This window comes from Sciurus carolinensis, chromosome 5, assembly GCF_902686445.1.
Source record: "Sciurus carolinensis chromosome 5, mSciCar1.2, whole genome shotgun sequence".
Classification (NCBI taxonomy): Eukaryota; Metazoa; Chordata; class Mammalia; order Rodentia; family Sciuridae; genus Sciurus; species Sciurus carolinensis.
In genome coordinates this window covers 164,444,188-164,466,409 of record NC_062217.1, presented here as the reverse complement: position 1 = coordinate 164,466,409, position 22,222 = coordinate 164,444,188, and the positions used below count along the sequence as shown (strand labels likewise).

Genomic DNA, 22,222 nt, shown 5'->3' with positions numbered 1-22,222 from the left:
TCCTTCACTGTGCATTCCCAGAACATCTGTTTTGGGGCAGGCCAGACTGGGAATTGGGGAACAAACCAAGTTCTCAGGGCTCAAGCTTTCCTCTGGGGAGCCCTATGAGGCAGGGCTCTCTAGAGGAACAGAACCAGCAGGCAGCATTTGTAATCACAGGACGGGGCTGATGACCAGCTTGCAGTCAGAGGCGGGACAGTCTTGGGGGCAGGCTGGAGAGCTGGAGGAACCAGTGGCTGCTCTTTCCAAGAAGCTGGAGCCTCCGAACAAGAGGGACCAATGCTGCAGCCCCAGTCTAGGCGGAAGGCTGGATGCTCCCTGGAGAGTCGCTGGTACCAACCTGTGTTCAAGGCGCTCGGGAGGAATCCAGCTTGGGCCAGGGCCGGCTTCCTTCTTTCTTCCTCCTTTGGCTCCATAGGGGCCCAGCCTCATAGTCAGTGCGGCCGACACTCAGGGTGGGTCTTCGCCCCTCCGTTCATTGGCCCACTTGCCAGTTGTCTCTGGAAACATCCTCAGGACACATCCTGAAGTGCGCTTTACCAATTTTCTAGGCGTCTCTTGAGCCAGTCAAGTTGACAACCAAGATTACCCATCACAGGAGCCCACAGGAGGGGCAGACTGCCGAGTCCTGCGATCTGCCGCGAGGGTGGACCGGCACTGGAGTGGACAGGACGTGCAGCCGTCCGCTCTCTGTGGCCGTCGGGTGAGGACAGCCCCATAGCCCCAGGTAAATGTGCATGCATCCCAGGAGCTTGTCCACCTCCAAGACAACAGGGCACATGCATTCAGGGGAAGATTGTTTTTTTTTTAATCAGACAAAAATAAAGCTCAGCATTTCTTAGAGTCTCCTGATATATCAGCTCAGAGAGAAGCAAGAGCCCAGGGGCATTTCTCTGGAGACAGGAAAAGCAGCTTGTGGGAACAGGTGAGAGGAGGAACAGGTGACATGGTGGCCATGTCTGCGTCCGGGTCCACTCTAGATCCCTGGATCGTATGGTGTGTTTATAACTAAGTTTATTGGCCTAGAAGACTGGGTTTTATGATAACTAAGGGGCGGCCCTGGATGGGTCCCGAGATTTCCCTTCACAGGAAGAGTACACTGCTCCAGCAAACACTGACCTTGAACCACCCTCCTGACCTGAGGCCTCCTGCCTGCCTTTTCCATCCTGGCTTGTTAATGCCGATGATTCCAGAGAAAGTCAGCTGCTCCAGACACTCATGGGAAAAATGTGCCAGCTGCCTTTAGCCCGGATCAACATTACGCTTCAGACGTAAGCCTGAAAAAGAGAGTCTATTTTGACTTTCTTCTCTAAGTAAAAAGTGATCATTCGCTGATGGTTCCTTGTGCAATTCAAAGAGAAAATTATAAGCATGTAGGCAAGTACCAACTTGTGATGACAGTTTCCGCGAAGATGCAGAATGTATCAAAAATATATTGCTAGGGATTTGCTGTTTGTTTTCATTATCTAATGTGCACCAGGTTTGGGGGAGGCGAGCGTGAGTGTGTGTGTGTTTCTACGCAGAGAGAAAGTGCCAAGTTATTAACATTCTCATCTGCAGAAACTGATTGAAATGGTGTTCGGCTCACAAGTGAGATCGGTTACGGGGCGCTGGTTGGCAACGTGTTTCGAAAGGAACTTTGTGAATGAGAAATTGTCATGCCCGTAGCAGCCCTGACTGCTTCTTCCAGACAAGGGCTTGGAGGGGCTGTTTTAAAGGAGCCTGGCTCGAGCTGGAGGGCCCTCCAGGCTCTGCGGAAGGGCTTGATAACAGCTAATGGGTCACACTCTGGCTCGTCACCTCCTCTGGAAAAGCTGATCTGTTTTCTAAGTCCACGAGTGACAGGATTATGGTGTAAGTGCTTCCGAAATGCTTTCATCTCGCCTGTTTTCCTCTGAAGCTGCTGGAAGGGGTTTTGCCAAGGAAAGCAAACAATAAAATCAAAACACGCCCTGTGTCAACCGCCCAGGTACCAGGGACTTCCACTCTAACTGGGTCGGCCTCCGAGAGGCTCTGGAGATGGGAGGAAGCATGGCGGAGGATGGGCCACACAGCTAAGGGGACAGAGATGACTGCTGTGGTCCCTCCCCTTTGCCCAGGGCAGAGCTGGGCCATATTTCACCCCAGCCTGGAATGACACGCCCATCCACAGGGCGGAGCCCAGCTTTGTGCAAGACGCACAAGGGTAAGTGCATCTTCTTCTCCCTGCTGCCCCCTCTCTGGAGCCGGTCCCCACCCCCAGCACACTGGCGTCAGAGGCATCTGAGTTTTGTTGTGAACAGATTCACTTTTGTCACTGGCTTTTAAAAAAATTCCTTTTCTATCCTTGTTATAATCTCCATTCCAGCCAAAATGTCAGAATCTCTGCAGTGACAAATCCATCAAAGGGTACATTCTGCCAATGGCCAAACTCAGGAAATGGGACATTTATCTTCAGCATCTCTCTACCTCCCCTCTGACAAGCATCCTGTGTCCTCAGTTGCCTGCAGTGAGCAAGGTCCTCCCCTCCCCTTCCCCTCCTTCCAACAAAATGCACATGTCCCGGACACCAAGCCCTCTCAGAAGCTTGCAAATGGCTATTACCTTCTCCCTGGACACTGGTGTTTCATCAGGAGCTCTGAATGCTTTGAGCTAAAGCATCTAGCCATGTTGACATCAGAGGCTCCAGAAGGGGAAGGGATTTGGGAAGCCTGGCAGGATGTGAGCATTGCTGTTCAGTGTCCTTTACGTCATGTTTGCAGGTGGCTTTCCAAGAAACTTCCCTCTGCAGAAACTTGTGTTCAGTTCAGTGAACTCAGCACAATCTCTATAGCATTGAGAAAGCAGTGTAGCTTTTGAAGTACTCCAGGAATTAGCCCCAGCCTCTGTGTGTGTGTGTGTGTGTGTGTGTGTGTGGCTGTGCCACTGTGCTTGGTTGTGCAGTGCCGAAGGGCCACACATAAGGAGGTACCACTCATTCAGCAAACACTGATCCATATGCTCATTATGACAATCAGCGGGCCTACTTCTAGTTGCGAGGTGGGAGAGGCCAACACAGACTTCAGGTAAAGCAGAGGCAGGTTCTGGTTTCTTCCCTGTAGGCTCTTTCCAACTTCACTTCTGTTGTTCCTCCTGAGAGCCTACCCTGTCACTTCTGGTCAGTTAAAGAAGAAACACCCTCTGGCGTCTGCTTTGCCAGCTCCTGAGTTGCTTGCTCCATGCTGTCCTCCTGGTGCTGTTTGACTGACTGTTCCGACCCCACCTGGGCCAGCCTCTGGCCTCCCTGTCCCCCAGCCTCCCTCCTCCTTCCCGTCCTGGGAGGCTCCATACCCTCTTCCCCCACCCCACCTAGGTCCCTGGCGCGTGCCTTCATGCTGCCCAGACGTTATGAGAAGGTGCTTTATTCATGTCCTCATGTATGAAAGGAAAAGAAGAGGATTTCCTTCCTGATGAATGAAGCCCAGTCCCTTGGCTGGCAGGACTTACCAGAGCCTGTGAGGGTGACCTTTCACTGTTCTGGAGTGCCCAGCACCCTTTGCCCTCCCAGCATCACCTTGACTTCCTTTCTTCCCTGGGCATTGGATGGAGTTAGTTGGCACAGCCAACGGAAGACAGCCTTCCCGAGCCACAGGCACCAGCTCCCTCCAGGTTTTGCTCCTGGGAATTTGAACTTTGAACAGAAAGACTAACAGCCCCAATCAGCTAGAATTCTGTCCCCGGTAGCTGCCTGAGTCTGACGACACCTGGGGACTTAGCCATCCAGCTGTGGTCTCCTAACTTACTCTGCACAGAGGTGAAGATGCAGAGTCTCCCAGCTCCTACTGTCTTTGTCTGTGACCTGAGCAAGGTACTCCAGGGTGACTCAGTGCTGCAGAGCAGGTTAAGAAAGGGACCCCAGCAGAAGAGACAGGGAGAAAGAAAGAGTGATGCTGCTCCTGTTTCAGATCCGGGTGCTACTCAGGCAAATGGAGTTTTTTCCACACTCTAAATTCTTACAGGAAAATCCTGGGACTTGTGGAAATTCAAAGCTGCCACGCCCCCAAGAATGGATCATGCTATCTGATTTAAGGGCTGCCAGGTCATTGATAATCTTATTTATGCTAGCTCATGAAATCAGTTGACTTTGATATATCTCTGTTAAAGTGCAGCGGAATGCATGGATTATCTGGGAGTAGTCCAGAAGGTCACATGACTTTGGAACACATCACTTGGTTTCCTCTCATCTTGCCTAGTGTGTCACAGAATGTTGTATTTGGAAGGAAACCTAAAAATTCTCCTATGTGTCAGCTACTATTTTAGTGGGTAAATGGTTTCTCGAAACATTGCAAACCTCATTTCCTTTCAAGGACATTTCAGTGTGGAGTTAGCTTTGCTCACCCATGTGTGTAGCTATGGGAGCACCTCGGGTGTGGTGGAAATAAACAGAACGTGCCATTGCCCAGCTTTCTGTGACATGCGGAGAACCCCGGGCAGCACCAGATGAACTCGACTTCATAACCCAGAGGACGTCTCGGAAACTCCTCTCAGGATCTTCACAAAAGCCTGTGGCCCAGCTGGTCTTGGACATCATTCCCTGCACACTATTTGTGGTGCTAAACCAAACTTTAGTGAGAGCTCATCTCATTGACAGACCTGATTGGAAACACAGGTTGGGCTGATGGAAATTTAGGGCAAAGAAGAACACCTTCTTGATCTTTCCTCACATCTTCTTCATCAGGCCTGAGTTTGCTCATCTTGCAACATGGCCAGCTCAGTAAATGACCTGCCTTCACCCACTGAACCATCTCTCCTCATTACCCACTAATCAGTCACCATGGCCCTAGCCTCCCAGTGCTTTCCTCTCTCTTTCTCTCTCTCTCTCTCTCTCTCTCTCTCTCTCTCTCGTTTTCCTATCCATCCCCCATGCAGCAGCTAAGGTGATATTTTCGAGGTCCCTGACCCTGCCTAGCGCCCTTCGGCCAACTCCTCTGTGGTCCTGCAGGATGACCCCAAGGCTGGTGTCACTGGCCTCCCTCTCACTCTGTCCCACGGGTCATGCCTGGCCCATGTTCCCGGTGCCCCAACCTTGCTGACCTTCACCTGCTCCTCAGATGAGCCCAGACCCTGGTGATGGGGACCTTCACTGCACGCTGCCCCTTCCTCCTGGGAGCATACCCATCCCCCAGGGTGGCCTCAACCCTCCACCCCTCCACAGACTTGCCCGGCCTCTCATTTTCAGTCTACATCTTACCTTAAATCTCAGTTCCTTAGAAAGACCTCCCTCACCCCCAGAATTAGATTCCTCCTGTTAAACATGCTTAAAACAGGAGCAGCAAACTTTTGGTGTGAAGTGTCAGAGAGTAAATATTTTTGGGTTTGCTAGTCATATAGTCTTTGTAGCAGTTACTCTGCTCTGCAATTGTAGTGGAGAACGTGCCTAGATGATATGTAAATGAATGTGTATGAAATGTATGCCAATAAAACTTTATTTAAAAGAACAGGTAATAGATCATTTTGAGTCCTTGAATCATAATTTGCCAATCCATGTCATAGAGCATCCTATTTTTTTTTTGCTTCATGATAATAATAATATGTAATTGAGTCATCATATCTGTTTGATTTTGGGTTAATGCCCATCTTCTTGGACTTGTTTTTCACAAGGTAAGAGAACAAACCTGCCTTATAGAATCTAGCAGAAACAATAGGCACTCAAATAAAACAATGACTTAAGTCATGCTGATTTGCCCAAACAGACTTCATCCTAAGTCTCTGGTTGATCAATGGCAAAGGGGCCTTTACTCTTTCCTATCGTAGATAACCACTGGAGTGTATAGGGGAGCTGGAGCTGCTGCAGCCATTTTGGCATCATGCAGAGCCCAAGAGAGAAGTCAGTCTCAGACATTAAGAGGAAAACACTGGATCACAATTGCATCATTCAGACCCTGGATCAACCTTGCTGGATTTATTCTATCTAGCACCTGACTTTCAATCTTCATGAACTAATATATTCCCATATTTATTAAACATATTTTAACTAAATTTTTACATCACAAGCCTGATACTTTCTCCTTTGTGCAACAGAGATAATAAAGCATAACATGAAGGGCTACTGTAAGTATTTAAAGATATATGTAAAATGCCAGAGTGTTGCATACAGAAGTCACTCATGCTTGTGTGAGTGAGTGAGCAATTACTCTCACTAACAAATAATATAGTTGTATGAGGTACTGTTTACAATAACATACCTTTGTTTACCATTTTAAATCCTCCTCCCTTTTAAGTTTTTAAGATGGAAAACTTTGACATCCTTGTTCACTGGTAGACCACTGATGTGGAGTTCTCTTCTTATTATCATAGGAGGCGCCAGAGAAAGGGGATGTAAATCACAAGAACCTACTCGATCTAGTTCCATGAAATGCTCTCATGTAAAAAAGACTAGCTGACACTTCTCCAAAAGGATGCAGATGGCGAGTCAGCATGTAAAAAATGCTCAACATCACACATCATTAGGGACAAACGAGATGCTGGTCCGTACCTATGCAGAGACCTGAGTCCCAGAGGATGACAACGCCCATGCTGGCCAGCATACGGAGCAACAGGAACGCTCATGCTTTGCTGGTGGGAATGAAAATCGTACAGCTACTTGGCAGTTTCTTACAAAACTAAACATACCCTTACCACATGGTCCAGGAGTCACACCCCTTGATATTTACCCAGACGAACTGGAAACCATGTCCACACAAAAGCCTGCGCAGGGATGTTGACCACAGCTTTATTCATAACTGCCCAAATGTGGAAGCAGCCATGCGTCCTTCAGTTGGTGAATGAATAAACCGTGGTTCATCTGGACCAGGACTATGAAGAAAGGAGCTACCGCACTGTGAAAAGACCTGGAGGAGACTTCCATGCATTTTGCTAACTGAAAGAAGCCAGTACAAAATAGCTATGTTCTGCTCGACCCTATCTATAGAACATTCTAGAAAAGGCAAAGTGAGGGAGACAAAATATCAGTGAGTGTCAATAAAATGTCAGGAGTTGGGGAGGAAGGAGCCAACAGGCAGAGCCCAGAGGATGCTGGGGCCGTGAGTCGGTCCCATAAGATGTAATGATGGTGGACTGTTCATTACATGCCTGTCATCCTATGGAAGACACCCTTCCAAGTGAGCTCTGATGTAAACGGTGGCCTTTGGGTGACAATGACGTGCCCATGTAGTTTCACTGATTGTAGCAAAGGTGCCCTGGTGGGCTGTGGCAGCGTGGAGGCTGGGCTTGTGCGGGGGCCGGGGCACACGGAACTCTGAACTTGCTGCTTGAGTTTTCTCTGAACCTAAAACTGCTCAGAAAACATCCAGTTTGTTCATTAAAGATAATCCATTTAAAAAGAGACTTGCTCTTACCGTGCTCAAACAGAAAGTATTTAATAATCAAAACTTCTCTTGGAACTTCTCTCCTGAAACATCTTCCCCCAAGACATTAATTCTAAAGAACCAGAAAGGGAAGAAAATAAGAAAACAACCAAGGACATCTCCACACGTTCTTGGTGGTTGGGCATACTCGGTCTTTGGTACCGGTTTTCAGTCTTTACTCTGAGAATGAAGACAACAGAATTCACCCTCCTTTGTCTGAAGACCCAGCGACATGAGCGGCCACTGAAGGGCTCTTGCCAAGACATGACACTGGCGATGCACCTCAGACTCAAGCAGTAAATGGTCCAAAGCCGAGAATGAAAGAAAGATACAAGACCAGAGGAAAAATCACCACCTGCCATAGAAATGAAAGTTTATTTTTCCCAAAGCTGAGCCATTCACACCACTTAGAATCAAACCCCACGTCCTCACCAGTATGAAAGACCCTGTGAGCTGGTTCTATGCTATCTCCCAACCCCATTCCTACTTCTCTCTCCCTGCCACTCTGGCTTCCTAGATGTCCCTACCTCAGGGCCTTTGCACTTGCTGTTCTGTCTGCCTGGGGCCTCTCCCCTTCCTGCCTGACTTCCTGTCACTTCATTCTCTGATCAAATGTCACTTCCCCAGACACGCCATCCTTGGCCTCAAGACTTAAGATGTCAACATCCCTCGAACCTCTCTATTCTTCCTTGTCTGAGGTTTCTTTGTAGTGTCCATTGCTACCTGATCCTACCACATTTTCCTTTGTTTTAGGGTTTTGTGTCTAACTTTCTCCCCTTGCATGTGAACTCCCAAGGACAAGATACTCTACCAGTTGTTCTCCGTTATCCTAATCTCTGCATCTACAACCGTGCCTGACACACGGGAGCAACTTCATAAATATTTATTGATTGAATTTGTTGCAACCAATTTCTATATGTCAACTTGGTGATCACATTAAAGTCATTGTTTGATTTGCCAGCCCTGAGAAGGAGTCTCTGTAACCACGGACACCCCAGATCAGCTCGCACGTCTCCAATGGTCGAGGCGTAGGTGACCGAGGGTGCAACCTGTCTCATTTATTCCAGGTCGAACTCACACACTTGTCGTGTGAAGAATAGCCCGCACTTGCTCATGAACCAGGGACACACTTGCAAGAAGATTAACTTATGAGAGTCAGATAATCCTCCTGGATTGGATAAATAGATCTTATAGAAATTCCTGGGGCACGTTCTACATAAGGCCTTTTTTCTGAAATTAAATTAGCAACAAAATGAGCTTTTCTTGGAGTAAATTAAACTGGTTTTCTTTAATAAGCTGTTTTAAATGATCACAATCTGATGGGCAGCGTCTTCCTCCAGACATGCACAGTCTTTTGATCCTCTCGTTTGAGACCGTGAACCTCCACCCTGGAGAGAAAACAAGGCTGAGGTTCTGGAAGGGACAAAGAGGCACTAGCCATGTTTGCAAAAGGCAGATTTGCACACATATGCAAACTTAATAGAAAAGAACCCAAGAATCCTAATAGCTTAGGAAAACTTCTTGCTTGAGTTCATACCTGTAACAATACAAAACACACAGAGGAATTTCAATGAATTAAAAAAAACAAAAAACAAAAAACAGCCTATCATCTGCCTCTTTACTCCCCAATGAACTGGAGCTGAGATTTTGATTATGTCACAGCCCCTCAGACTTTGTCAATAGCTGCCACAGGGGCAGTGACCTAACCCGGGGCACATCCACAGAGTACAGGCAGCACTGAAATCTGCTTCTCACTTACAAAAATATTGGTCCTGACGATGTCCATCCCAGCACCCTCCTCTCCCTCAGGTTCAGAACTACCTCTGCTCCAGACTGAATCACAGCACTGTGCAAATATTTTACTTTCATATATCATCTGTAGCAAGTGTAATACTGAGATTTAAAGGTAAATAGCTAGAGAAATTGCAGTTGTGTTATCAGACTGAGAATCCTATCACTGAAAATCAAATTTTGCTATATACAGCCAAAAGCAAATAGTGGTTTTAGTTACAGCCCATTTTGTGGGCTTTTCAGACTGTATAGACAGGGCTGTGATTGTGGTCAACAAATAATCAAATAAAAACAAATTTTGGAAGGGCGATTCTCAGCAAAGGGGTTAAACTCTATCTTAGAATCATATACTTTATTCTCTCTAGAAGGAGTTAAAGCTGAACTGGGGAAAATTAACATGTTTGATGTGATTTAGAAAAAGAAGAGTAGACATAATGGGAATGTTAAAGCATGTTTAGTCCCCAAAAGGAGCTGGTTTAACTTGCCACACCTTTGCAGATGGCTTGGCTACCCTGCTCAGGCCTGGGGCTGCCTGTCCTGGACCACGAGCAGTAACCGAGGCACAAGGTCCAGATATGAAGATGGTGATCAGAAAGGATCATCAATCAATCAATCAAGCAAGCAAGCAAGCAAGTGATCAACCATTTGAAGCCAACCTGTGCCAAGCTCTGTTCTAGGATTTGGGGATATAAAATAGTCCCCTACCCAGGCATTTATTTAGGTATCGGAAAAATGGACGGGGTGCTATTGTTTGGATCGGAGCAGGTGTTGAAGGCTTGGTCTTCGGTGAAGCGATGTTCAGAGGCAGGACTCTTAGGGAAAGATCTGATCTTGAGGTCAGACCTTATCAGTGAGTTAATCCATCCATCGCTTCATACTTTGAATGGACTATGGGAGGTGGTGGAATCTCCCAATTGCTCATTCAAACGCTTAGAGCTAGTTGAAGGGAGCAGGTTCTCGTGGGGACTGTCTTGTCCCCAGCCATGGGCTCAATCTTTGCCTCCAGGCTGCCCTGAGGTGAGCAGCCTTCCTTTACCACGCCCTCCCTCCTTGATGTTCCGCCTTGCCCTCCGGCCCAAAGCCATGGAGCCAGCCAAACCTGGGCTGAAACCTCCGAATCCACAAGTCAACATAAATCTTCCTTCCTTCAAGTTGTTTTTCTCAGATATTATGTCCCAGTGACAAAAAGTTCACATCCAGGGTTCCCATAAATATGACAGAAAGTACCCAGCAAACAAGCAAAAAGACCCCTCCAAGAGAAAGGTTCAGGTTCCGCCTGGAGCGAGAACTGAGGAGCAAAGCCCTGAGGAGATTGGAGAGGGAGCCAGGGCATGGATTCCCCAGCCCGATCTAGAGACCGAGTGGTGTGACATTCCCGCAGGTACTCAGAGTCGAGCGTGCATCTCCCTTATGAGGGTCATGCAGGTGTGGAGGGAGATGGGCATAAACCAGAGAGCCTGGGGGAGCCTGTTAGTGGCCAAACATCAATGAGGGGGTTGGCATTTTGTTATACATGTCCAGCCCATAACAGCCCCAGGTCCGAGGCTTGTGATGTGCTAAATGACTTAGGCCTAAGTCACCTACTTCTAATGGAGCCAGGGAAAAAGATGCTGGAAGCTCATTGACTGAGAGTGAGAGAAAGGCTGGGCACCCAGAAGGAAGTCAGGTGTGGTCACCAGAAGAACGACGGACAGAAACAGGGCAGCCGGAAGAGAGACCTCTGCTTGGGCTGCCTCCACCATCCCTTTTCCTCTCCATATCTGGTTCTGATTAATCCAGCTCACCATCCCCACGGTGGTCCACTTGTCTAAGACGAGCTAGAAGCCTGTGAGAGGAGCTTCTCATGCTCTGACCAACTGCAGACTCGTCCACAAGCAGCAAGGTTTGGATGTGCGTTGGATCTCTCCTTAAATCCCAACCAGACGAATGAGGCTGGTTCCTTATCCAACTCAAGCACAGACTGAGGCAGTCGCCAGTCTTCCAGCCTGGAGAGAGATCCAGGGCCTCTCGGCACTTCCAGAGGAGTAATGGAGGGAGAGTCATTATTAACAATTCCATCCCACCAGGCACCTGTTTGATTCCCGGCAGAGTGGAGGCTGCTCAAGATGAAGACGCAGCCTCTGCCATCCAGGAGCTTGGGAAGGAGGCTCACCAGTGAGGCGCATGTCCCGCCTGAGGAACGGTGACAGCCAGAGTCTTGGTGCAAGACGGTCGATCTCCCATGCCAGGCGGCCATCTGCCCAGCCTGCCTCGAAACCAATGCACAGCGTATTGACCGAGGAGGCCCATCAGCGGTCAGTCACCCTAGACTTTAGACAAGCAGGGACCACAAGGAACTCTCTCTAGTGGAGAAAGTGGTGGCACGACCCAGGTGCCCTCTGTGGGGCTAATGGCAGAGCCCGTGCTGGGTATGGGTGGCGGTACATACCACAGCATCGAGCCTCCTACCTGAAGTAGTTCTGTGACTTGAAATTAGGCAAAGTTTCTGGCCAGTAATGGTATAGGGAAGTGGTTTGGAGAACTGCCCCAATTCTTCTTTTATAATTGGCATTTTTTTCTTTTCTTAGAGTAGTTTTATAGAGGTATAGTTGATATACAATACACTGTACGTATTTAAAGTACACAGTGTGACATCAGTATGCACCCATGACACTATCACCACAATTGAGACAGACCTATGAACATTTCTTCCTATCCTTCAGTCCCTCCGCCCACCACCAACTCTCCCACCCCCACTGATCGGCTTTCCAGATATAAAATTTTTCTAAAATTTTATATAAGTAAAACCATGCAATGTTTTGTCCTCTTCCAATTCACAGGTTGAAATCTAACCCCAGTCTGGTGATAATGGGTATCTTTGGGAGGCGGCTAGGTCCTAAGGGTGGAGCCCTCCTGGGTGGGATTAGTGCCCTTATAAAAAAGGATCCCAGATAGCTCTCTTCCCTTCTTTTCACCACACGAAGACACCACTGCAAGATGCCTATGAGTCAGGAAGCAGCCAGTGTCAGACACTGAGTCTTGAGTGTTTTGAACTTGAACTTTCCATCCTCAGAAGTATGAGAAATAAATGCTTATTGTTTAAGCCACCCAGCCTCTGGTGTTCTGTTACAGTAGCACAACCTGACCAAGATACACAGTGTCCTCTTCATTTTTCTGGTCTTCTGACTCAGCACATCATTTTGAGATTCATCCAAGTACTGGATGTATCATTTGTCCACTCCTTTTGATTGTAAGGTAATATTCCTTTATATGGAGAGCTCTGAGTTTGTTTACCCATTAACCTGTTCATAGATATTTGAGTTTTTGCTAGTTCTGGCTATTACAAATAAAGCATCTATGAACCTTCCTGTGGTCTTCCTGTGTGTGTACGTGTTAATTTCTCTTGGGTACATATTTAGGAGCTGAATGGCTGGATTAGATGATGAAGAACTGTCTCCTACATTGGTTGTTCCAGTGAACATGGCCACCAGCAGGGTTGTCCAGTCTTTCTGCTCTGACCTTTCCAATGGTGCCCAGTGGCATCTCAGAGAGCTTGACTTGTGTTTTACTAGTGACTGTGACCTCTGAACATCTTTGCACTTGCTTCTTGGCCAGCTATTTATCTCCCTTGGGAAAATGTTTGTCCACATTTTTTCCCCCTTTTCAATTGACTTGTTTGTCGTCTCATAGTTTCAAGAGTTGGTTATAGAGACACACCCTTCATCAGCTATGCAAATTGCAAAGATATTCTCCAAACCTGTGATTTGTTTTTAATCTCTTAACAGTGTCTTTTAAAGAGTGAATGTTTTTAATTTTCATAAAGGCCAATTTTACTTTGAATTGTGCTTTTGGTGTCATTATCTAAGATCTCTGTCAAGCCAGAGACCACAAAGTTTTTCTGTCTTTTCTTTGAGAAGTTTTATAGTTGAGATTTTAAATTGGCATCTGTTACCCATTTTGAATTAATTTTTGTGGGTGACACAGGTATGAGACAAAGTTCGGCTCAAGCAGGCAACAAGGATGTTTTATTGATTTGGTAAGGTAGCATCTGAAGATAAAATCTCATTTGCAGAGTCCATGTGCTCTTTCACCTGGTCTCTTTCTCCTGGAGGGCTGCTGTTCTCATTTATATCCTGGCTGGCACTGAAGGCAGACACTTCTGAAATTGCTGGTTTAAAAATTTAATGCCCTGAATTTGAGGTGTTAAAACCCAACTCCAGTCTTAGAATTACAAAAATATGAATATATGATTTTTTGATACTTGCTAATGTGAATTCATGCAGCATTTGAAAATAGGTAATGTTTTCTGTCCCAGTTGAAAGTAGTAATATTTATACTTTCAGAGACAAGTTTGTTAAACTATTTTCTTATTTGGTTGTGCCATTAAATATTGAATGATGAGGCCCAAACATCAATGATAAAAACATTAATTTACGTAAGCTTAAAATATATATAAAATAGCAAACAAAAAGCCCTAAAAGATGTATTTAAAAAATGTATTTCTTGAAAATGAAATAATCTTGAAATCCTGGAGCCACTTTGACTATCCCTTTGAGGAACAGACAAATAATAGTTTTAGAAATTCAACTATCATGAAGGCAGAAAAGGGCCTCATGAAATAAATCCTACCCTTTCAGGCAAATCACCATTATTGAACTTGTGATCTTTCACATCAGGGGGTCATGTTTAAAAAACTAGCCCTGAGAGAGTGTTGGCTAAGCAGACAGTCACGAAGTTAATTCTTAGTGGATTTCAGAATTCATTAATGATGCTGTTTTTTTCCGCTAGATTTCCCCCGTGTTGTAAAGAATCTTCATCAAAGGGTTTAATAACTCTTTGACATCACTGCTCCCAAGTGTACTCTGCCATCCAGTGGCTGTGGCGCCCTGGCCCCACCCTCAGCCCCCAGACTCAACCTGTACTGTAGCCCCAGCCTCGTACCAGTGTCGGATGCAAGAGCCTGTGATGAAGCAAGGAATCAGGCCTCACTGGAGACAGAGGTTCAAGCAAAGGCTGGACAACCTCTTTTCCAGATCAGAAAGGAAACTCAGGCATCAGAAAAGGTGACGAATAAACATACCAAAAGAATATGACTGCGAATACCAGAATCTGATCAGATAAAAGAGTTTAGGAAATTCCTTGGAACCTACAAGAAACTTACAGAAACCTGCTGTTTGGACTGTGTAAAAGACTTCACAACAAGAGAAGTAAAACCTGAAGAGATCATCTTTTCAGAACATCGCTCACGGAAATATTTGAAAACGCTACAAAGAATATCCATGAGATTTCAGGAATATCGTATTCCGCAGAATGAAGCCCTAGCAGCCAAAGCAGGACTCCTGGTCAACCACGGTAGAGAAATCCTGATGGATGGACTTTCAGTGAAAGATTGCCAACAGCTGTTGCTCTGGAAATGAGGATTCATATGATGGAATCCCCTGAAAACAGTAGGCACCATGTTAAACCGTCTGTCACAACTATTTGGCAGTGGAAACCAATGAAGAAACAACATTGCTGTTCACCAAGAATAATCAAAATAGAAGATCTTCTTGTTCAGAGAAAATAATGATACATTTGTTGAAGCCTTAAGATTCAGCAGCTTGGTCACTTGATTATGTACACGTATGATTACACTAATGGTATGAATCTACGTGTACAACCATAGAAACGAAATGATGTACTCCATTTGTGTACAATGATTCAAAATGCAGTCTGTAAAAAAAAAAAGGAAAAAAAATAATTTAAAAAATAAGCCATTGTTTCTTCCACTGTGACTATTTAATTTTAAATCAAAATATGTGTCAAATCATGTATGAGAAAAAAAATTTATTATTAAAAGTGGAATAAATGGAAATATCACTGAGCAGTTGTTTACACTATGTAGAACCATAGTATTCTGACTGGACCGTGGATACGTTGAAATGTTTTTCCATCCTCCAAGTATTCCTCTTCATTCATGTCTGCCTCAGATTGCTGGTAAATACATAAAACAGTTACTTGCTAAAAAAAAAAAAAAAAAAAAAAAGCACTGAACTGAGATGGTGGGCTCCTCGGAGCCAGTGTCCCCTGACTTGATCTGCTGGTGGGTGTCTTGTCTCCCTGGCCCTTAGCTTCTCAGTTTCAACTTGGAATGAGAAAGCAAGGAGAAAGGAGGCCTAATAGAGAGCAAATGTCATGCCCTCAATGTGGCTTTCATATTGACTATATTAGAAACAATATAAACGTAGGTTGAAGAAACTGCTTTTCCCCCCTTTTGTATGGAACAGCAGAATTCCATCCAGTGTTTTGAAAACCAGAGCCTCCTAAATAAGATTTTAAAGTTATTTCTTGGTACTCGTTGAAGGAGTTTTGGATAGGGTCATATTTTGAACATATGTATAAAACAGCATTCCATAATTGATTTATTAACATATGAGGTCATGTTTATGATTTCTCTCTGAAATATTTAAAAGCAAACTATAACTGCATAATCCTATAAAATCTATTCATCACAAACCTGCTTCAAAAGTTCATAAAAAGCACAAAAAGAGCCAGCATATTGTATTTAGTTACGGTTGAAGTTTGTACTCCAAAGGATAAATGAATACGATTTGTATTTGCTATGGATTGGGCTGTGTTTTATTCACATTGTATTACATCTCAGGAGAGAGTTTGCTAAATAAGTCCAAATGGCAGAGATTCAGAAATCCAGAAGAATGCAAACATCACATTTTTTTTCATAGTGGACAAGACAGGAATGATTAAGAAATCCTTTAGAAAATATTACATTTTCAAATGTTTTCAAAAGGCCACGAAATTCCTAAAAGCTAAATCTCTTCCCATCTCATTCATCTTTAACTCTCCTGTCATTGTATGGGATCTTTAAAAACACAATGCACATACTTTGCTCTGCTAAGCCCTTTTAATTTAGGTTTCATGGATCCTTTGTGTTCATATACATTCCTTGTCACTGTCCCCTGCTGATCTCAGTGGTTACCAGAGCAAACGAAGACCCTATGTTGGCTCAGAGATGGGGTAGGTGATGCCTGTATAGCATAGTGTCTGGGTTATCAGAAAACCCTTCTTACTACAAGTTACTTCCCGAAGTGTGTGTTCATCGCTCACTTCTTTATCAAGGGCCCCAGAAGAGGAGGCATAATGAAACAAATTTACTTCAAGTTGTCAATGACAGTTACTACATCTATTTTGGAGAGCAGTTTTTATTAGAGGGGTTGGCACTTTCTATGAGTTCTTATAAGGAGAAGAAGAGCATTTGTGGGGAAAAGATTAAGGATCTAGAAAGGGGAGGCTTGGGAGTCAAATATAAACAGCCTATTTCAGTTTTGCTGAGAAGACTTGGGAAAGAAGGGGAGGTAAAGACAGTGGCCTTGCCTGAGCACTGTGGGATGTGGCACTGCGTCCCACACACGTGATCCGGCCTCAGCCATGTGTAACCCTAAGAGGTTGTCTTTTTCTTTTTGTTTTCCGGATATGGGAACCAAACCATAATTTTCTTAACAGGATAAAATCATCACCCTCATACAAATATGTACTTGCCAAAGATTTTATTTCACTCATTAATGAGAGAACCAGTATACGATGTAGTAGACATTAGGACAGTCCTCTGATGGACACACGTAGAAGCAATGGAGAACGCAGAAATGAATTTGTCAACATCTACACGGCAACAACCCGTTGTGTCTTTCAGGACAAAGTTCATTGCTACCTGTAGAGACCAGAATCATTGGCATCACTGTCAGTTTCCTGAAATTTAGGGAGTTATAAAATAGTTCAAAAACAATGCAAGATAGAGACTCCTAGAGAATCAGACACTCCCAGAGAAATCTGTTGGATCAGTCTTTCTCAATCTCATTTTGGACCAGACAGGTGTTTGCAGTGGAGAGCTGTCCTGTGTGGTGCAGGGCCTTTCACAGGGTCCCTGCCCTGCACTAGATTTTCCCCTGAAGGGAAAATCACCAGCCATATTGGCTTAAACAATGCCTGGCACTCCAGTGAAAGAACATTGGCAAATTCTGCCCATTTCCACGTCTACAATTGCCCCAAACATGGCAAGATTCAGAAAAGTCCAGCATTCTAGCAAAGATCGTGAAGCTGCTAGGTGGTAAAGTGGATTTCAAAACAACTCCTGACTGGAACATGTTTCTTTTCATTCCACAACTCTGAAAATAGAATTGGTGGTATTTAGCTCCTCATGTGAAATGCTCTTTTAATAATTAAAATCCAGATAATCTTAAGGCATGTGCCTGAAGCAAACGTCTACTTGGTATCACCATTAAAAGGAACACAAATCTAAAAGATGTAGAAAAATAATGTCTTCATTGAAGTCCCCTGTGGAGGCAGAAAGTGAGAATTTCTGCATGCAGGAAGCAGTAAGAAGAGAGGTCCACTATCTTTGCATAAATCAATTTATTCTTTCTACATTAATTTTTCAGTTCATCTCTCTAAACTTTACCCTGATTAGCACAACAAAGAGTCCCAAAAGTGAAAAAAAAAAAGGATAAATCTGTTGTTCTTTACAGTTTGGTATTTTCGACCCTAATGCACAAATGAAAGTTCCTCCTTGTAAATGAGAAGTCAGATAATAACATTCGAGGATCTACCCATTGAAAGAATCTAGAGGCAGTGACACTCCAGCAGTAGTGAGCACTCTTAGCATCCAGATTTTGGTTTCTAAATACCAAGACTTCATTAACACAAATCAGGACTTAGAGAAATGTAGAGGGTAGAGAAAGAGCTGAGTGAACCTGGAGGTGCTTAGAGACCAATGGGAACATGTCAAGAAGATCTAGGAACCAGATAAAGAAGTTCCCATTGGAAAATCTATGGCAAATTGGGCAGCAGCAGAAAGATAGACAGTTATGAATCAGAGCACAAAGAATTCATGAACCCGTTGTTGCTAACAAAAATACAAAAGAAAGAATCAAAGCAAAACAAACAAACAACAGCAACAATAACAACAACAAAACAAACCTTGGGTGGGAGGGGGGAAAGGGAAAGATTCCTTCTTTATCGAAGGATGCCAAATAATAAATGTTGAAGTAATGAGAAGGACAAGACAATACCTACAGCTTGTCTGCATGACTTTAAATAATTCCTCTAATTGTCATATGGTTACCAATCTATGTATCGGTATATCTGTCTACATATATTTGGATTTTGTCTAAGTATCTTTAGGTTCCCCTGCCAAGATAAGTTTGAAAACTATTGTTATACAACTTAATTTTATATTCTCTTACTCATACATTTACCTAGATTTCTTTGGGTTTAAGAAATTTAATTTAACTATACTTCAATTGCTATAAAATGTTTTTAATGCTGAAATGAATATCCCTATCCATACCTCTCTGTGTATATTTTCTACCTTTCTCCAGGTAAATGTTGAGAAGTAGAGTGTCTAATTCAAAGGACAGAAACAGTTTTAGTATAGGTTTTCCAGGAAAACTATGCATCAATACCTCTTTCCAGCCCTGGGTTCGCATGACTTTGTGTTTATTAATAGGATCTGATGTTCGTTCCATTTTCTGGGCACCTGCACTATATCCCACTGTTCATGGACGTCTCTCATAGGGTCCTCCCAGCAACCTTGCAATGTTGGCCATGTTTTCCCATACGAACAAGAGCCTGAGACTCCAAGAGACGCAGTGATCCACAGTCACAAAGGAGGAGCAAGGCATGCTGAAGGGTGAAGTCCTTTCTCTGGGCCTCTGGAACCTATGCTGTTTCCACTCAGCCAAGCTGCCTCCCACTGGGCACTGGTAATGGGGGCTCATTTCTGTGACTTTTTGTCTCTTCATGTTTAGTTTTCACTACTACAGCCTGCTCTTTACTCAGGGAAGGAAATAACCTGCTCTCTCATCCTTTTCTTCAATACCTAACGTAGATTCGATTTCCTATAAAGCTGGCTGAGCTGAACACTGCTTTCCTGCTCCCACATTTCATGTGTGTACACTCACACACGTGTGCACACACACGTGTTTACACACATATACACATGTGATACCTCCAAGTCTAATCCAAAAACCATGTGCTTCTTTCCCATCATTCCATATTCATCATCCCCTTTATTCATAGTAGAGACCCTGAGTCCTCAAAATACCAGTGTATTTACTCATGTTCTCAACACTTCAATATATTTAATATCACTATATCAATTCCACTACCAAATGATATGCCTATGAGTCAGGTTGAACTCCTTGCCTTAATTTTATGCTCTTAGCCTTTATTCTACTGAGGGTATGTAGTCAGAGGAATATGTTCAAAACTTACTTAGATTAATTCTTTTTTTCTTCTGTGTGGTTATGTTATTGATTTCATACACAGTTATATTGATCAGTTTCTGTATGTATTCACATGTAGAATCTTCCCTATCCTTTATTATTTAACTTGATATTTAAATACATAAGACACAAACATTTTTCAAAAGGAAAACTATGTATAGGAATCTTATTTCCTCCATAGCACTTCCACTACATTATCATTCACTTCTTGAAATAGCCAGTTTGATCCATTTGTTGCTTTTGTTTTCTGAATTTCTTTATTGGGGAAAATTTATTTCTCCTTCTGGATTATAAGCAAGCAACACATTATATATACATGTATATGTATATATATGTATGTTTATAGATATCTGTATTATCTATCTACCTATGTGAATCTTTTTCATCTTGCATTTTTTTTACCTAACAATATATCCTGAAAATTATTATCTATTGGTTCATACAAAGTTTCTTTTTTCATTTTTTTTTGACAACTCTGTTTCCTCGGATTGCTTTACCACATATATTCAACCATTTTCTATGTATTGGCATTTAGATGATCTCCAATAATTTGCTATTGTAATTTACATTGTGAAGGAATAAGTTGCATAATTTCTAGTGCTCCTGGAGGTATAACTTCAGAGTAAATTCTTAGAAGTTGGATTTCTGCTCAACAGGCAAATGCACATGTAGATGAATTTTGCCTGCTAGCGATGTATGATGAGGTCCCTTTTCTCAACACCTCGTCAAGAGAACATTTTCAATTTTTTTTTTACTTTTAAAAAAATTAAATTTTTTTTTATTCGTTCCAATTTGTTGTCATATGCATGAGAAATTGAATCTCTGTAAAGTTTTGATTTTTTGTTTCCTTTATCATAAGTAAAGTTAAACTTCTTTTAACTTGGAAGGTTCATCTGCATTCACCTATATCACTTGTGTATACACATTTATTTTCTGTGTGTGAATTTTCTGCTTATCTCTTTTGCTCATTTTCCTGACGGGATTTTTTCCTTCTCCCATCATTTTTAGTTATTTTTAATTCTTTAAGGGACATTAATCCTTTGTTAGTGATGTTACAGTTTTAAAAATTTTTTTAGTTTTCGATGGACCTTTATGTTATGTATTTAAATGCAGTGCTGAGAACTGAACCCAGGGCCTCACACACGCTAGGCAAGTGCTCTACCACCGAACTACAGCCTCAACCCTGATACAGTTTTTCAATTGTTGTTTAACAGCTATGTTTTTGCTCGATTAATAATATTTTTCCACAATTTTTAAATTCAATGTTTTCTATGTTGAATCTGGGTTTCAAGACGTGGTTGGAGAACCTTTTCCCATATCCAAGTTGTGTCTATCCATATCCCTTTTATTCTGATCCACGTTTGGTTTTACATTTAAATATCTTTGCTCATTTGGAGTTTGTTTTTGTTTATGGTATGAGGAAAAAAGAGTTTTTAAATTGATTTTAACTTTGCTAGTTGCTTGGCTTGTGATTTCTTTCAGGAACTTGCCAGAATGTCTGATTTATTTAATGGAAGTGCCAAGAGCACAGGCGACATTGGCAGTCCACCCTGGGGTGAGAATTCTAGTGCAGGGAGACTCTGCCTTGCCCCGGGGGCTCCCTGTCCTAAGCGTCACTGTCCAAGTGTCCGTCTTCCTCAGGAAGGTGTGAGTCTGGGCAATTCAATCACCAGCAGACAGAACTTCAAGAGATGTTTCTCGAAAGACTGACCAATAACGCCAACCAGCAGAGATAAGCAGTAGAGACCCTTTCCTCTAGCAAAAGGGACAAGGGCAGTGACAGAGAAGTCAGGGGAAGAGGAAGAATCAGGCTCACAGGGTTGACTGCAGATCAGGGTGGTGTCCCCAAGCTGAACCGTGAGGGGTGAAGGCAAAGCCTGGTGACCCTCTAGCTTGATTCCTACAAAGGCCCAGGGTGCTGAAGGTCAGAGTCAGACAGGGCAGGAGGAGTGTCTTGGGGAGATGATGAAGAAGGTGGAGCCAGCAGCCATGGTGAACCCCTGCCAAAAGAGCTCATGTTTGTCTCCTCTCTACGCTCTGGGCCCAAAGGGTTGGATTTAGCCCAGCGCTGAAAGTGATCTGTGTTCCCAAATTCGGGGGTGGGAAGAGAGAGAAAAATTCAGCCATCTCAGGGAGTTTTATGGATAAGCCCTGTGAGCATTCAAAAATGCATCATAGAGAACGAAGCACAACTTACAAGGATTTAGAGAGATTTCTGACACAGACCATGAAATCTGGCTTGAGGAAACAGCCACAAGTTGAGAGTTTTGCTTCAAGAACGAAAGAACTAATTCTACTAAATGAATTATTGCTGAATAGGATACCAAAGGAAAATTAGCATTTAGTTTTAGTCATTATAATTGCTGCCCCTTCATGCATCCTCTCCTGCCCTCTTCGTGGCTGGCGTCTATACATCAGGGTACAGAGAGAATTAGGAGGACATACATTGGCTTATGAACCAACCAGGATTAAGAAGGAGCCCTGATCTTACAGTCACAGCTGAAAGCAGCCAAATGCGGTAATAACTTTCCTCTTACAATGATGTCACCTGTCAATCAAAGTCAGAAGATTCTGACAGCAGGTGATTTAAAAATCCTAATCTAAATATAAGGGTGTAGGACAGGGAGTCTCTGTTGGGCTCAAGTAGCACTCTGGAAAATGGCACCCAAAGTAGGTGTTAAAGGACAGAGAGTAAAAGAGTAGGTTACTTCCTCTCCCGAGTAAGGAGTAGGCTCTATTGGGTGTGGGAAGCAGCTTGGCAGGAGGCAGGGGCCTGGGCTTTTGAGACTCTTAGAAACTAGTTGCAATTCC

General features: G+C 43.7%; 1 protein-coding gene across 1 annotated transcript; it reads left to right on the top strand.

Annotated features, from left to right (window-relative positions):
* Window positions 1–14,227: 14,227 nt before the first annotated feature.
* LOC124985803 (mitochondrial import inner membrane translocase subunit Tim9-like) lies at window positions 14,228–14,551 on the top strand (the record flags this gene model as incomplete). Its single annotated transcript, XM_047554407.1, has 1 exon — window positions 14,228–14,551. A coding segment is annotated over one exon (324 nt), but the record flags the coding sequence as incomplete, so codon positions are not given.
* Between the last annotated feature and the right edge of the window lie 7,671 nt (window positions 14,552–22,222).